The following is a 16,125-nucleotide window of genomic DNA, read 5'->3' as shown; positions in this document are numbered from 1 at the left end:
AAATTAACCACATACTCATGTTTTCTCAATGTTCAGTGTAAACTGATATGCTATCGAATGCACAGGGGCTCGATAGAAAGAAAATTAGGTGTTTCCGTCAATGTAGCGGGGGCTGGGAGTCCAACTTGTCCCAATACAACACAAGGGAAGACACGAGTCTGCACCCCTTGATAGTTAAAAACCTGCTAGTTCATCCAATTTTCGTCTGCTAATTTCCATCTTAAGCCAGTCGTAATCAAGAAAAGTTCAATTTTCAAAACAGCTCGACACACTTCTTTTAGTTTGTGACAAATTGAAGAAAATGCAACAATAGTTTGCCGATTATGACAATTGGATAAGTGTATGTAAGGACGTACCGTTTGCATTCGGATAGTCTTGGATAGTCCTATCGAGCTATTTTGAAAATTGAACTATTCTTGATTACGACTTGCTTAAGTTTGAAATTAGCAGACGAAATTAGGATAAACTAGTATTGTTGGAACACTCAAGGCGTGTAGACTCGTGTCTTCCCTTGTGTTATATTGTTACAGGTTAGACCCCCAGCCCTCGATTCATTGACGGAAACTTCTAATTTTCTTTGTAGCCAGTCCCTGTAATTTAATGTATAACCACCGTTCTTACCAGTCAGAAAGTAGTAATCGTTGTAAGAGTATTCGGTCTTAGACATGGACCTTTTGCTGGGACCGCTGCGTGGGGTGGACGAATGAGAAGAAAGACTGTCCGTGCCGTCGTCAATCAGTTCCCAGGATTCATCTCCGGAATGCACGCGGTGGCACGTGGCCCAATACACGTCCATCAGGCGCCAGGATCCGTCAACTAGTACGGCAGACCACGTGGAGTCACACTCCGTCAGTTCGTGCCCCAACCCATAGTCCACACCCTTAACGTACCCCCGGATCTTCACACAGTATATATTGGCTAGGCTAAAAATATAAATATGTTAAATCTGCGAAGCAGAAAAACGAGTATGAATTATAGTTTAGGGCTATCCTTGCCTTTGGTTCAAGCTGTCTAAACTTAAATTACTTTTTTTCCTTGTTATTTGGTACTTATGAAATCACGTTGCATAGATACCCCTTTCTTGACATAATATATAGATGAATAAATGGGTGATACACACACACACACCCACCCACACACACACACACACACACACACACGCACACACACACACATATTAGATGACGCTCTTCACAGGGCTTAAACATCTTATTGTTGCTCTTGTTGTGGCAAACAAAGTATTTCTCTGAGTCAAGGTATTATATTATTACCCCTTTTGCTGACATGTTTCCTCGTTCCCTATGAGCCTTACATCTATAATCGTGATTTAGAGGTGATTTGTTTGTTGTTGGTGTAGGGTTTAACGCCATTTTCAGCACAATATAGGCTGGAGTTAAGTATAAATGGTAGAAGTAGGAAACGGGAAAACCCCGGAACGAACCACCGACCCACGAGAACCTGCTGGCAAGCTTTCTCACATACCCACACTGGCCGAACCTGAGACTCGAACCCACGTAGACAGAAGTGAGTTGGCAATAATCCGTAACGGTGAACGATTTAGACTACTCGGCCGCTAGGGGTCCCTGATTTAGAGGTGAAAATAGTATTGAAAACTGCATTTTCTCTCTACAAAGGTATATATGTTCAACGTGTGTAAGAGTGCGCATCTCAATATAAATGTAATTTTATAAAGTTTAAACAAAGATTAACATTACAACTCCCTAAAGTAAACAGCCCCATTTCGGGATCGCCAGCCTCTTTACAGACTCCACTTCCCTTCTAAACCAAATAATAAATGTGATTGAAATTAGACACTCACTTGCACATGCGCTGTAGCAGCTGGTTGTGGTTGGCCTTTTTACAACGGATCCTGGCCAGATACCAGGCAGCAGAATCTGCGTTGAAAGAGACCTCGTCGTGCCACTGTTTCAGGTCCTGAGCCGCGATCCAACGGAAGATGGTTCGCAGCTTCTCCACTTCTGTTTCTGCCGGCTCGACGAGGTACTTCACCAGCTTATACAGGTCCTCGTATGCCAGCACGCGCTGCGCCTGAAAGATGATTTACATATGGATAAACTAATACGTTTTTGCAAAATCAATAGAATACACATTCCTATCAAATTAACTTGAACTAGTTTGAGACCAAATCAATAGAAACGATCTTCCTATCCAATTCACTAGAACTAATTTCAGACAATCTAATCAATCGAACAGAGATTCCTATCGAACTAACTAGAACTAATTTCAGAATAAATCAGTAAATGAGACATTCCTATCAAATTAACTAAAATTAGTTTCAGATAAAATAAATAAATTAGACTTTCTTTTGAAATTAACTAGAAGTAATTTCTGACAAAATCAATAGAATATACATTTTTATCAAATTAACTAGAACTAATTCCACACAAAATCAATAGAATAAACATGCCTATAAAATTAACTAGAACTAATTTCAGACAAAATCAATAGAATAAACATGCCTATAAAATTAATTAGAACAAATTTCAGACAAAATCAATAGAATATACATTTCTATCAAATGACTAGAACTAATTTCAGACCAAATCAATAGAATATACATTTATATCAAATTAACTAGAACTAATTTCAGACAAAATCAATAGAATATACATTTTTATCAAATTAACTAGAACTAATTCTACACAAAATCAATAGAATATACATTTTTATCAAATGAACTAGAACTAATTTCAGACAAAATCAATAGAATAAACATGCCTACAAAATTAATTAGAACTAATTTCAGACAAAATCAATAGAATATACATTTCTATCAAATTAACTAGAAATTTCAGACAAAATCAATAGAATAAACATGCCTATAAAATTAACTAGAACTAATTTCAAATAAAATCAATAGAATATACATTTCTATCAAATTAACTAGAACTAATTTCAAACAAAATCAATAGAACTAACATGCCTATAAAATTAACTAAAACTAATTTCAAATAAAATCAATAGAATATACATTTCTATCAAATTAACTAGAACTAATTTCAGATAAATTCAACAGAATATACATTCCTATATAATTAATTAGAACTAATTGCAGACAAAATCAGTATAATATACATTTCTGTCAAATTAACTAGAACTAATTTCAAACAAAATCAATAGAATATATATTTTTATCAAATTAACTAGAACTAATTTCAGACAAATTCAACAGAATAGACATTCCTATATAATTAATTAGAACTAATTGCAGACAAAATCAGTGTAATTTACATTTCTATCAAATTAACTAGAACTAATTTCAAACAAAATCAATATAATATACATTCCTAAAAAATTAACTAGAACTAATTTCAGACAAAATAAATAAATTAGACATTCAAATCAAACTAACCAGAACTAATTTCAGACAAATTCAACAGAATATGCATTCCTATCAAATTAATTAGAACTAATTTCAGACACAATCAATATAATAAACATTTCTATAAAATTAACTAGAACTAATTTCAGAAAAATTCAACATAATAGACATTCCTATCAAATTAATTAGAACTAATTTCAGACAAAATCAATAGAATAGACATTTCTACGAAATTAACTAGAACTAATTTCAGACTAAATCAATAGAATATACATTCCTATCAATTAATTAGAACTAATTTCAGACACAATCTATAGAATAAATATTTCTATAAAATTAACTAGAACTAATTTTAGAAAAATTCAACAGAATATACATTCCTATCAAATTAACTAGAACTAATTTCAGACAATCTAATCACAGTGCACAGTGACCGCTCCGATAGCCTTTGTAGTTAGAGCGTCCGTCTTGATGCGGGAGGTTGCAGGTTTAAACCCCGGCCTAGTCATATCAAAGACTTATAATAATGGTACTATCAGCTGCCTCGCTTGGCGCTCAGCATTAAGAGGTTAGTGTTAAGACAGGTCGGCCTGGTGGAAGGATAATGTGATTGGGTGGGACATCATGCTACATGTCTGCGGCATGATGTCCCAGTGCTATACATCGCTATAAACATCGTAGCGATATGTCTGACAAATTGTTAAAGCTACGTCAAAAGTCAAAATTACACACACACACACACACACACACACACACACACACACATGGCGCATAGTGTTGAAACTTGAGGAACAACCATAGAAAATCTCTAACAGCCATTCACATAGTTCATTTCAACAAAACAGTAATGTTAATCCGCCTCATTAATGAGTTAGCATGCATAAAAGATTAATTAAGCTAGTATAACATTTATCTTTTATATTACTACAAATCAGTCGATGCGAATCGAAATAAATCAAATTTCCTTTAGAGTCAAATGTACATTACTGACCCAATAATTACAAACACCTTTATAGTTTTATATACATTAGTGACACTACCAAATGACAGTCTAAACTATTATGCATAAACACTGCCTAAGAAATTTACGAGAACTTGAGTGGGACAATGAGGTCACACTGTCCAACATTCTGCTGTTTAGTTCTAGTACTGAGAGATTCCTCCAAATACTAAACTGCATGACACTCTGTGTGACAGTAACTTTGTAAGTAAATCGGCAAATTAATCAAATCCATCAAGCTTGAATTATGGGTGACAGTTCCCTAAGTTGTTGATAAGGAAACAGTACTCTTTGATTTACATTCCTTCATCAACTTAGTTTCATTCCCTCACTAAGTTTCATACGTATCAAAAGAACAGTACCTAGAAATTATCTTTGGAATAAATAAAAAAACAAGGTTAAATAAGACTATTATTTAAAGACGCAAATATATAATCTATCAAAACGTTTTTTCGAAGCGATTTCATTATACATTATGAAAAAGTCAACACGCATTTTATTTTACATTCGTGCATAGACACACGACTGGACCTTGACAATGGATTCGGTTGAATGCTTCGCTCTATGAGACATAGTTTATGACCAAGTTAGCATGCATAAGAAGTAATTAAACAGTCGATTTGTTTTATTGCCCAATTTTTTTTAAAAAATTTTTATTTTTTATTTTTATTTCGTCTCCGAATGGACCGATTTTTCTATGCCTATATATACAACCACCATTTTAGCTTAATATAAAGTTTAGGGGCGCGAAACACTTGTGTAACATGATATGCTTTTATTTGACAGAGCATTATATTTTTAAGTAATCCGTTATTTTGTAAGCATTAATGTGTTGAACGCAAACTACCGTGTATATCCTATTCAAACTTTTTCAGGCGCACTAACATGTTTTGGATAAGAGATTGCAAAGTTCTGCATACCCTATTCAACCTTATTTTAGGCGCATTTAGGTGTTTTGAATAACAGGTTGCAAAGCTTCGTATACCCTACTCAGCCTTAATGTAGGCACATAGATGTGTTTTAGATAACAGATTGTAAAGTTTAGTACTCTTTATGTTATATTACTTAAATTCAAACTGTATACCATATAAATGACATAATGCAAGTCACAAGTGTAATAATAAACACCATATCGCGACCTATCTTAGCATTATCTTCACAAATGAAATAGACGGGTGTGGGTCACATGTCTCTTCCTCTAAGATGGATTCATATCTATTATCTTGGTGGCGGGGTGGTGGTGAGAAAATAAACGTTGGGGACAAAACACAGATTCTCTTGTAATTACCATATTACCTCAAGCGAGTGCCTATCCAACTCGTACATCCTCTGTCTATCCATCAACTCCTCTTTGGGGCAGGGGGTTGGGTACGGCAATGGTTTATTGTTGCTATCTAAAGGAGGCGATATTTGGATGCTTCGGTATTCATCTTGCGCCTGCCGTAGGAGCTTTGGAGTTGGGAAAGAATCATAGTATCCTTTGTATGTCAGGTGACTTTTGATTGTATCCCAGAATTCTCTTTCCTTCCGTCTTGTCTGTCCGTGAAATGAAATAGGTGACTTGGGAGATCGGGGTGACCGTAAGGAATTCATTTCGAGTATCTAAGCAACCATTCATCTGGTTTTTGCAGATTGGAAAGCCTTCAATATCCTCCTGATAAATAAGGAAATAAACGAATTTCAATACGTGTGTGTGTGTGTGTGTGTGTGTGTGTGTGTGTGTGTGTAATGCAAATGCACAGAAAGATTAAATATAATATAAAATTGGGTTCTAAAACTGACCCCACTATGCTAGGAATATAGCAAAGAAATAGTTTACCTAATTTGGGTTTCATAGTATGTGTGTGTAACTATATGTGATGACACTGTGTATGAGAGTTTGAGTACGTGGTTGGAAAAAGTTATACATTAGCTTTAGAATTAAAATGCAAAATTACAAAAAGAATATTACAATTTTGTTTATTCCTTTGTTGTTCCTATATATGTGGCTGCCATTGTTTCGGTAAATTTGGTGCTTTAATAACGTCACAGCTTTAACGTGCTTGTTACAACTATTTTAAATAAATAATGGATGTGTGTGTATATTAAAGTTAGAAATATTTCTAGGCTATACGTGGTTCGTAATCAATAGTTAGGACATATATCAAATGCCATTGAGGGGTTGGTAATCAATAGTTAGGACATGTATCAAATGTCATTGAGGGGTTGGTAATCAATAGTTAGGACATATCTCAAATGCCACTGAGGGGGTGGTAATCAATAGTAAGGACATATCTCAAATGCCATTGAGGGGGTGGTAATCAATAGTAAGGACATATCTCAAATGCCACTGAGGGGGTGGTAATCAATAGTAAGGACATATATCAAATGCCATTGAGGGGGTGGTAATCAATAGTAAGGACATATCTCAAATGCCATTGAGGGGATGGTAATCAATAGTTAGGACATATATAAAATGCCATTGGGGGTTGGTAATCAATAGTTAGGACATATATAAAATGCCATTGAGGGGTTGGTAATCAATAGTTAGGACATATATCAAATGCCATTGAGGGGATGGTAATCAATAGTTAGGACATATCTCAAATGCCATTGGGGGTTGGTAATCAATAGTAAGGACATATCTCAAATGCCACTGAGGGGGTGGTAATCAATAGTTAGGACATATATCAAATGCCATTGAGGGGATGGTAATCAATAGTTAGGACATATATAAAATGCCATTGGGGGTTGGTAATCAATAGTTAGGACATATATCAAATGCCATTGAGGGGGTGGTAATCAATAGGTAGGACATATATCAAATGCCATTGAGGGGTTGGCGCTAGAATTTCCTCAGCAGCCGACAAATGTTCCTTGCAAAATACTGTCATGTTCGATTGTATGATGTACCATTAAAGAGCTGCACTGTCGAATCTTCCGTCAGGATATGCTCCCTTCTATTTCAGATTAGTCATTGAACAGTATTACACGTATTTTCTATCAGAAACTGTTCTATTTTTCTTTAAGTCTGTATTTACGAACTAATAAAAGAAACGACTTTCGGAATGTTCGTTTTGTCAAGTCATTTAATTCCTTATATCAAGCTTAAAACCTCGAAAACGAGTTATACCAAAAGGACGTCAATAATGCAAATATACGGCAGACAACATCCTCTAAAATTCTATCCTCTGGACATTTTAATTGAAATGAATTCTCATCGCAAAATTGTTGTAGCCACTGGAGAATTCGGCTATCTTTAGCGCCAACGAAACACAGGTTTTGAACGACCGGGGACTGTTTTAAACAGAAAAATGAAATTTTATATCTTCATCATTCCTCCGCAATTCCTAGATTTTCAATGCAGAAATCTTATGGCAGAAGCTTCTTGATTTGGTTGTAATAAATAACTGAGTTTGACCAGGTATATCCAATTAAAGTCACTTAGGTGTTTCTAGTTTAGAGTTATCTCGTAAATGCTTACTATGCCAGCTAGTCCGCTTTGAAACTTCGATGGCCCAAAGTTTGGTTAGTGCACTAAGATATATTTCGATATTGGTGCCTATTCAATGGCTAGCTAACTCGCTAAATAACAACAGTAACACATGATGTAATGACTCTGCCAGGGAGTGAAGGGAGATACGGTATGTGTAATCCCCCACCTGCAACGGTACGTTGGTCTTCGTTATCTAGTGGATGATCAATCACGGTATTATTGCCCATATCGAGAAATTAATAACATAAAATATGAAATTAATGGATAGAATAAGAGATCTGAGCAAAGATAAAGACAAGAACTACACAAGCCCTAGTATGCAAACTATAATAATGTAAGTATTACATAAACAAAAGAAAACTGAACATGGCATTCGAATAATACACTTTCTCTTAGAAATAAAACAGCACAATTTTCGCGAAATGCAATCAGCCGTTCTGTTATTTTGATACAATAAATCGTAGATTCTAGTGACTGATCTAACTCAAATGGCTGACATGTCGGAATAATTGATTGCTTCCGGTCCTTTCCAAATCAATGTTGGTGACAGATTAGCACTGCTGTATTTATTCTCTCTCTCTCTCTCTCTCTCTCTCTCTCTCTCCAACCTCTTCAGGTCATCAACTGTAACTTGGCTGTCTACTGTATTTTCCTGATACATGGTGCACAGGTATCGAGCTATATTTTTTTTCAAATAAATGAAACGCAACATAAATATTTGTCAGATTTCCTCTTCTCTTGGGATCGAGCAATATTCTTATTATTTCTACGTCATATATCGTCTTATCGTAATTAACAGAACAAAGCTGTGTTCAGTGGGCAACCTAATGATGCTGATAAACAGCTATATATATATATATATTAACGTGAATTTATGTCTTTTTTTGCTGCTAATCGCATTCCTAACTAGAACTACGACATAACGGAACCTTTTTATATATAGTACTGCGCCCGTGTGAGCTGTAAATTACTAACTGGATCGACAAACGCCGACTTTTCTCAGTTAAGAGAATTCGCAACATCATTACAAAAATGAATCAATGGGCTTCACGTTTTGTCTTAACTACATTACCTGCTAATTAGTGATTCACCGACATATATTAAGAACATCAGTTCTTAGCCTACATAATACATATCATTTAAGACAGATGTATTAATTCTCACAATTCGTATCAGAAGAATGCATGGAATTCCTAAAATACATGATTTCTACTACATCTGAACGAGGTAATTTGAACAAATTCATATCAATCCGAACAATTTCAAATGATACATGAGTCACATAACATTTGAGCAAACACAATCAAACCATTAGATTCCGAACCCACGGAAAAGTTATGTATTAATTTAAAACGAATAAATTCGAAAAAAATAATTACAAACTTACATCAATGCATATTGTACATGATTGCGACAATCTATGGTGTTTTTCCCGAGACTCGCTCCCTTTTCTATGAAGCCAAATCTCTCTCTGGTTCCGGGTTTTTCAAATTCTTCCAGACCCACTTCCCTTGGACGATTTACGTAACGAGAGTAATTACAATTAACTTTCTGGGAGTCCCTTAGACTTCCCTTTCGGCGGAAAATTTTGGATTGACTATATTTCGCGATGGATATTTCTTAAATCCTTGATTGCCTCTGGGAACACACACACACACACACACACACACACACACACACACACACACTCTTTTCGCTTAGCCAGTCAAGATCAACTTTATCTAACCTTCAAACTTTTAACACTCAAATGGAAGCCAGAATAATTCTTACTAGACCGAATATAATTACATGTAACCTACTCAAATGAACCAAGATTTCCCAAAATGTGCCTCTGGCTTGTCTTAACCCAGTCTTTCTTCCACTACATTGACATATCTATCGGACCGTTAACCTATCGGGTCCTAAATAAAATCCACTCATGTTTACAAACAAGAGGTATTAACCATTGCATGCTACCAAAGATATCGCGAGCCTATCCCATACGTAAATCTTAATGTTTACGTGTCACGATGACCACGACACAAATGTACTGCGAAAATATCTACAACATTTTGCACCACTACACTCTCTTTTGTACCGAAACATGACTTCCGCCTCTCTTATTCTACATGTAAGGAAATTAACATAATTAGAAGTAGAATGGCTCAGAATTTGACGTTACTGTTTGATAGTTGTCTACGTTTATTACGATATGCAACTGGAAAAAATCCGCGTAAGATCGATGTGAAAAATACGTCTTAGGCTTTTACCTTCTAATGAGTGTCGGTTAGATCCATGCTCTGGCAAAAGCATTGTGACGGTGAATGGGAAGCTAGGGAAGATGGAAGGAAAGGTTGGTTGACTAATAGAACTTTAGCGTCGTTTCAAAGGCATTGAATTGCAATATGCCAATACATTAGCCTTGGTGTGGAATCTTTCTGCGGAAGAAGTGGTGTCGACTTCGAGGTAAGCATGCCGTACTCGCGACTAAACAGCTGCAGACTGGAATACTACCATCAGATCAGTGCGGGTCAGCAAACGTAATGTGTCGTTTTACAAAGCGGTACTCTAAGTGCATCTGCACTACATGCCCTAATTGTATGTTCGTTCTGTAAAACTTCAAACCTAATGAGCCCTGTCATTCTGAGGAAAACAAAAAGACAACTGAAAAGCGAAATCTGAAGGTTCTGTCTTGTTTTCTGTTATGCCTTCATTTTAACAGAGAAAAGGACATAGAGTGGTCATGTTATATTTGCATAACTTAATCCAGCTTATCTGGATTTGCGGCCAGTTAAAAAGAACAGATATACCCGGCATAATTGCACCTAAGGAATAGGGACTAATTATCGCCATTTTTAAGTCTTGTTTGACCCGTTTATTGTGTGGATATAGTGCAAGTTTTCTAAATAAAATCTATTGTTTTATAATTCGGATAGTTACTATCAGAAAGAAAGAATAATAAGTTTAAAACAGGAAGTCTATCCTGCTGTGCACTAAGAGATGTAATTATGTGAGGACAACATAGCCAGGGAATATGTACCAGTGTTATGTTATATACCTGTGTGAGGGCAACATAGTTAGGGAATAAGTACTAGTGTTATGTTATACACCTGTGTTAGGCCAACATAGTCAGGGAATAAGTACAATCGCTATGTTAGATACCTGTGTGAGGCCAACATAGGGAATAGGTAATATCGCTATGTTAGATACCTGTGTGAGGCCAACATAGGGAATAAGTACAATCGCTATGTTAGATACCTGTGTGAGGCCAACATAGGGAATAGGTAATATCGCTATGTTAGAGACCTGTGTGAGGGCAATATAGTCATAAAATAAGTAAGATTGTTTTGTTAGGTAAGTTAATGGGGACAACATAGTCAAGGAATATGTATTATCGTTATGTTAGACAACTGTGTGAGGGCAACATAGTCAAGGAATATGTACTATCGTTGTGTTAGATAACTGTGTGAGGGCAACATAGTCAAGGAATATGTACTATCGTTGTGTTAGATAACTGTGTGAGGGCAACATAGTCAAGGAATATGTACTATCGTTGTGTTAGATAACTGTGTGAGGGCAACATAGTCAAGGAATATGTACTATCGTTGTGTTAGATAACTGTGTGAGGGCAACATAGTCAAGGAATATGTACTATCGTTGTGTTAGATAGGGTTTAGGTTATGCACATATTGATTAATTGTATTTACCGGTGATTACAAATGTAAATTTACATTGTATCGCAACTTCATGATAAACCATAATGGGCTTGTAATCCGCTGACAGTATTTTATACTCCATTCACGGGTTGCCTCTATCCACTGTAATTGGAATTTCATCCTTATTAATAATGTATCTGGGCATAAAAATAATAACACGGGAACGCATGCCATCGTGCCGGATTCCCTAGGTGATAGGATATCAACTGCCATACGCCTTGTCAATAACTGATCGAATGTTTTATCTTCACGGAGTGTTAAGTTACTCCAACAGCGGAATAGGTACATGGCTTATCGCCATTTAATTCTCTCTCTCTCTCTCTCTCTCTCTCTCTACACACACACACTGGGAAGGAATGTAAGGGACCACATAGTGTAATATGGATACATGCTGTGGTAATTAACACAAAAACAAATTATGTTCAGACTTACCGATTGCAAAATAATAATAAAAAAATTCATTTCTATTTGTATGTGAACAAAAATAACCCTTTTGTTTTATTTTCTAAGTTTGTATCATGCATGTTGATGCAGCATTAATATTTATATCGAGGTTTAGAAACACTGTCTATAGCAACGTCCCATCATTTCTATTAATTTTTCATATTTAACAAACAGTATATGTTTTGACGTCTCACGTAAAGCTGCTTACATGTAATTCCTGTATGTGTAGATACACTAATCAATTGCGGAATTTGAAAACAAAATAATTATTTTTTAATTTATTTTCTGCACGTGGGGAGGGGTGGTAAGTGCTAGGGACGGCAACGAGAAATAGGGACGGTCGGCCGACAGGAAACATTTTTTGGGTGGCCTAAGGCTATTAGCAACGATCATCGGTCAAGCGCTGTTGGTCATCGTCTACTTAAATCGTTTGCCACTAATGATGAAACTTATTCCCATGGAATTGTTATTATTGTTGGCGCTGGTGGGAGAGGTGTAGGAAGAGCCAATTACTTACTGGCATAACTTTGGAAAGTTATTCCGCCCAATGCAATTTATCTTTATGGTGACGAAATTCAAACAAATTGCAAATGAATTATTGCAAAAGATTGCGAGAACTTAGTCCACTAAATGCACTTTATCATTTTGTCAATAATATAAACTTTGAAGACAGAAAACTACATATCGCTACACTCTGATTCTTACAACCTTGGGTTAAGACGCCTATTAAATCCAAAATGGCCTTTGGACGCGCAGGTAATGTTATTATGTGTGTTTGTTTGTGTGTGTGTGTGGGGGGGAGGGGTCCACTGCATAACTTACTCGTATTCCTGAAAAATAATTATTGCCTCAAATATTGATGCCATGGTCGCATTTATGCTTCACAAGAAGATATATTTTGTAAGATTCTTAGATAGAACAGATATTTTGTCAGGATTGTAACGACTCCAATGACAAAGATTCCAGGTATCCAAACTAATTTTTCTGTTGAATTCTTACATCCGTTGAACCATAACGTATGCATCTGGTGGTACTTTCTTACTTCTGCGGTATGTTATTCTCAGTTGTTTACCATATATAAGTCTTATTTTCAAATATCTACGCAAGTGATAGTGTTATCTATAAACGTCAATTCCTTTATTGTCTAATATGTCTAATTATGTGTTATCAATTAAAGTCAATTCATATCTTGTCTAATACGTCAAATCATGTGTTATCTATAAACGTCAATTCATATCTTGTATAATACGTCAAATCATGTGTTATCTATAAGCGTCAATTCCTGTTTTGTATAATACGTCAAATCATTTGTTATAATTCCTGTATTGTCTAATACGCCAAATCATGTGTTATCTATAAACGTCAATTCATATCTTGTATAATACGTCAAATTATATGTTATCTATAAACGTAAATTCCTGTCTTGTCTAATAACGTCAAATCATGTGTTATCTATAAACGTCAATTCCTGTTTTGTCTAATACGTCAAATCGTGTGTTATCTATAAACGTCAATTCCTGTCTTGTATAATACGTCAAATCATTTGTTATATATAAACGTAAATTCCTGTCTTGTCTAATACGTCAAATCATGTGTTATCTATAAACGTCAATTCCTAGTTTTAACGAACGATTGGACATACTTTGTCCCTGGAGTTCAAAATGTACACATGTGAAAGGTTATTCATATATGTTCCGAAATGTACCATACACTGTCCGGAATGTAGCAGACACTGACTGAGTTTCCAAACCCTGTACCTGACACTGCACGAATCTTACGATTAAGGCTGTGTTTTGGCCGTCCTCTGACCTCTCCTATGCTTCCCGTTTCACATGTTGGCCTCTAGCCGGCTGTTCTGATGACTCTGGCACTGGTGTTGTAACGTCATTATTCCAGCTAAAGTGTAATCTAAGTTTATGGTCGGTTCGACAACAAGATAGCAGAATCAAGGGTAACCATATTATGCTTTATGGATCCAGCACACACTTTTGTACTTTAGGGTCAATAGCCACCTGTAAAGTCTGAATCTATTTTAAAGCAGCTTTTTCCATCCTTTTTTTGGTGGTGATTTGGATTTGAGTTTGGGCATTCTAGGTCCAGATTTAAAGACAAATATTAAATTTCTTGTGAGAATTTCGGTATGTTTCTTTATGATTCGATTGCTACATTTCACCGTCAGTAATCAATCAATGATGCTGCCCAAGATGGAAAATATGTGACCTATGGGTACTTCTCTTTGTTTAGAGTTAAGACCCTCAAACCCAACAATTTTTTTTTATAAAAAAATGACGGGATATCCTCTGTCAAGGACTTTAATGTAAATTCGTCGAAGAAGATATGTTGAATTAATATATGATTTATATAGATTAGAACACAATTGCAAACCCAGAACCGATAATCAAATGTAAAGGATAACTAGGGAATATAACACTCTTGGCGAAACTGAAAATCAAATGCAAAGAATAACTAGGGAATACAACTCTCTGATTGAAATCGTGTCTATTCATTATAGATAGATCTGACAGGTACTGACAAAGGTTCATGTTCTGTCGACCGTTGGAATTCCCAGTCCGCTTATGTTTAGTAACCTACCTGATAAAGCATTGTATTTCATGTTTTGAAGGGTTATCGTTAGAAGACATGTGTTACGAGTGAGAGAATTATGGTGTGGTTCGCTGTCTTCTATTTGCCGACATGACTCACGGTATTAATTCAGTTCTTATAGTAAATCTATGCAAACACCATGATGTCAAAAATTAAATATCTTTAAAGTTCTGAGTGATCATGATTAAAACTGTATCTATCAGTATAGATGTATCCTGGATGAAAGTTTGTATCAGCATATATGTATTCTGGATGACAGACTTTATCAGTAAATATGTACCCTGGATGACAGTTTGTATCAGTATAGATGTATCCTGAAGGACAGTTTGTATCAGTATAGATGTATTCTGGATGACAGTGTGTATCAGGATAGATGTATCTGGATGACAGTTTGTATCAGTATAGATATATCCTGGAGGACAGTTTGTATCAGTATAGATGTATCCTGGATGACAGTTTGTATCAGTATATATGTATCATGAATGACAGTTTGTATCAGTATGGATGTATCCTGGATGACAGTTTGTATCAGTTTATATGTATCCTGGAGGACACTTTGTATCAGTATAGATGTATCCTGGATGACAGTTTGTATCAGTATAGATGCATCCTGGATGACAGTTTGTATCAGTATATATGTATTCTGGATGACAAATTTTATCAGTAAATATGTACCCTGGATGACAGTTTGTATCAGTATAGATGTATCCTGGATGACAGTTTGTATCAGTATAGATGCATCCTGGATGACAGTTTGTATCAGTATATATGTATTCTGGATGACAAATTTTATCAGTAAATATGTACCCTGGATGACAGTTTGTATCAGTATAGATGTATCCTGAAGGACAGTTTGTATCAGTATAGATGTATTCTGGATGACAGTGTGTATCAGTATAGATGTATCTGGATGACAGTTTGTATCAGTATAGATATATCCTGGAGGACAGTTTGTATCAGTATAGATGTATCCTGGATGACAGTTTGTATCAGTATATATGTATCATGAATGACAGTTTGTATCAGTATGGATGTATCCTGGATGACAGTTTGTATCAGTTTATATGTATCCTGGAGGACACTTTGTATCAGTATAGATGTATCCTGGAGGACAGTGTGTATCAGTATAGATGTATCCTGGATGACAGTTTGTATCAGTATAGATGTATCCTGGATGACAGTTTGTATCAGTATAGATGCATCCTGGATGACAGTTTGTATCAGTATAGATGTATTCTGGATGACAGATGTTATCAGTATAGATGTATCCTGGATGACAGTTTGTATCAGTATGGATGTATCCTGGATGACAGTTTGTATCAGTATATATGTATCCTGGATGACAGATTTGTGCAGAGAAAACCATATGAACCGCGGCATTTTCTGGCTCTACGTGTGTATGAAATATGTGCCTTCAATTCCGCACCAAAAAGTCAGGTGTTAATTTCAATAATGAGTTGAAGTCTGTTCAAGGACTGAAATTCTACCAATAAAACATTGTGTTTTTCAGTTACAACTAGGATAATCTCTCAAAAGAATATGTTTTCTAAAATTGAACTATCCT

General features: G+C 35.7%; 1 protein-coding gene across 3 annotated transcripts in view; it reads right to left on the bottom strand.

Annotated features, from left to right (window-relative positions):
- LOC149796297 (lim and transglutaminase domain protein ltd-1-like) overlaps nt 1-16,125 on the bottom strand; it is a 67,419-nt gene that overhangs the window by 27,947 nt on the left and 23,347 nt on the right. For 2 of the 3 annotated variants that reach the window (XM_089960940.1, XM_089960941.1), the window contains exons 2-4: nt 5,640-5,997; nt 1,820-2,049; nt 622-923 (exon numbers count right to left, since the gene is read on the bottom strand). In XM_089960940.1, the coding sequence (XP_089817066.1) occupies nt 622-923; nt 1,820-2,049; nt 5,640-5,936 (829 nt within the window). In that variant the 5' untranslated portion in view covers nt 5,937-5,997. The remainder of the gene's footprint in view (nt 1-621; nt 924-1,819; nt 2,050-5,639; nt 5,998-16,125) is intronic. The other variant, XM_089960942.1, reaches the window with a different exon arrangement.

This window comes from Sinohyriopsis cumingii, chromosome 6 (assembly GCF_028554795.1).
Source record: "Sinohyriopsis cumingii isolate HCF-2022 chromosome 6, ASM2855479v2, whole genome shotgun sequence".
Lineage (NCBI taxonomy): Eukaryota > Metazoa > Mollusca > Bivalvia > Unionida > Unionidae > Sinohyriopsis > Sinohyriopsis cumingii.
This window is presented reverse-complemented; position numbering and strand designations above follow the sequence as displayed.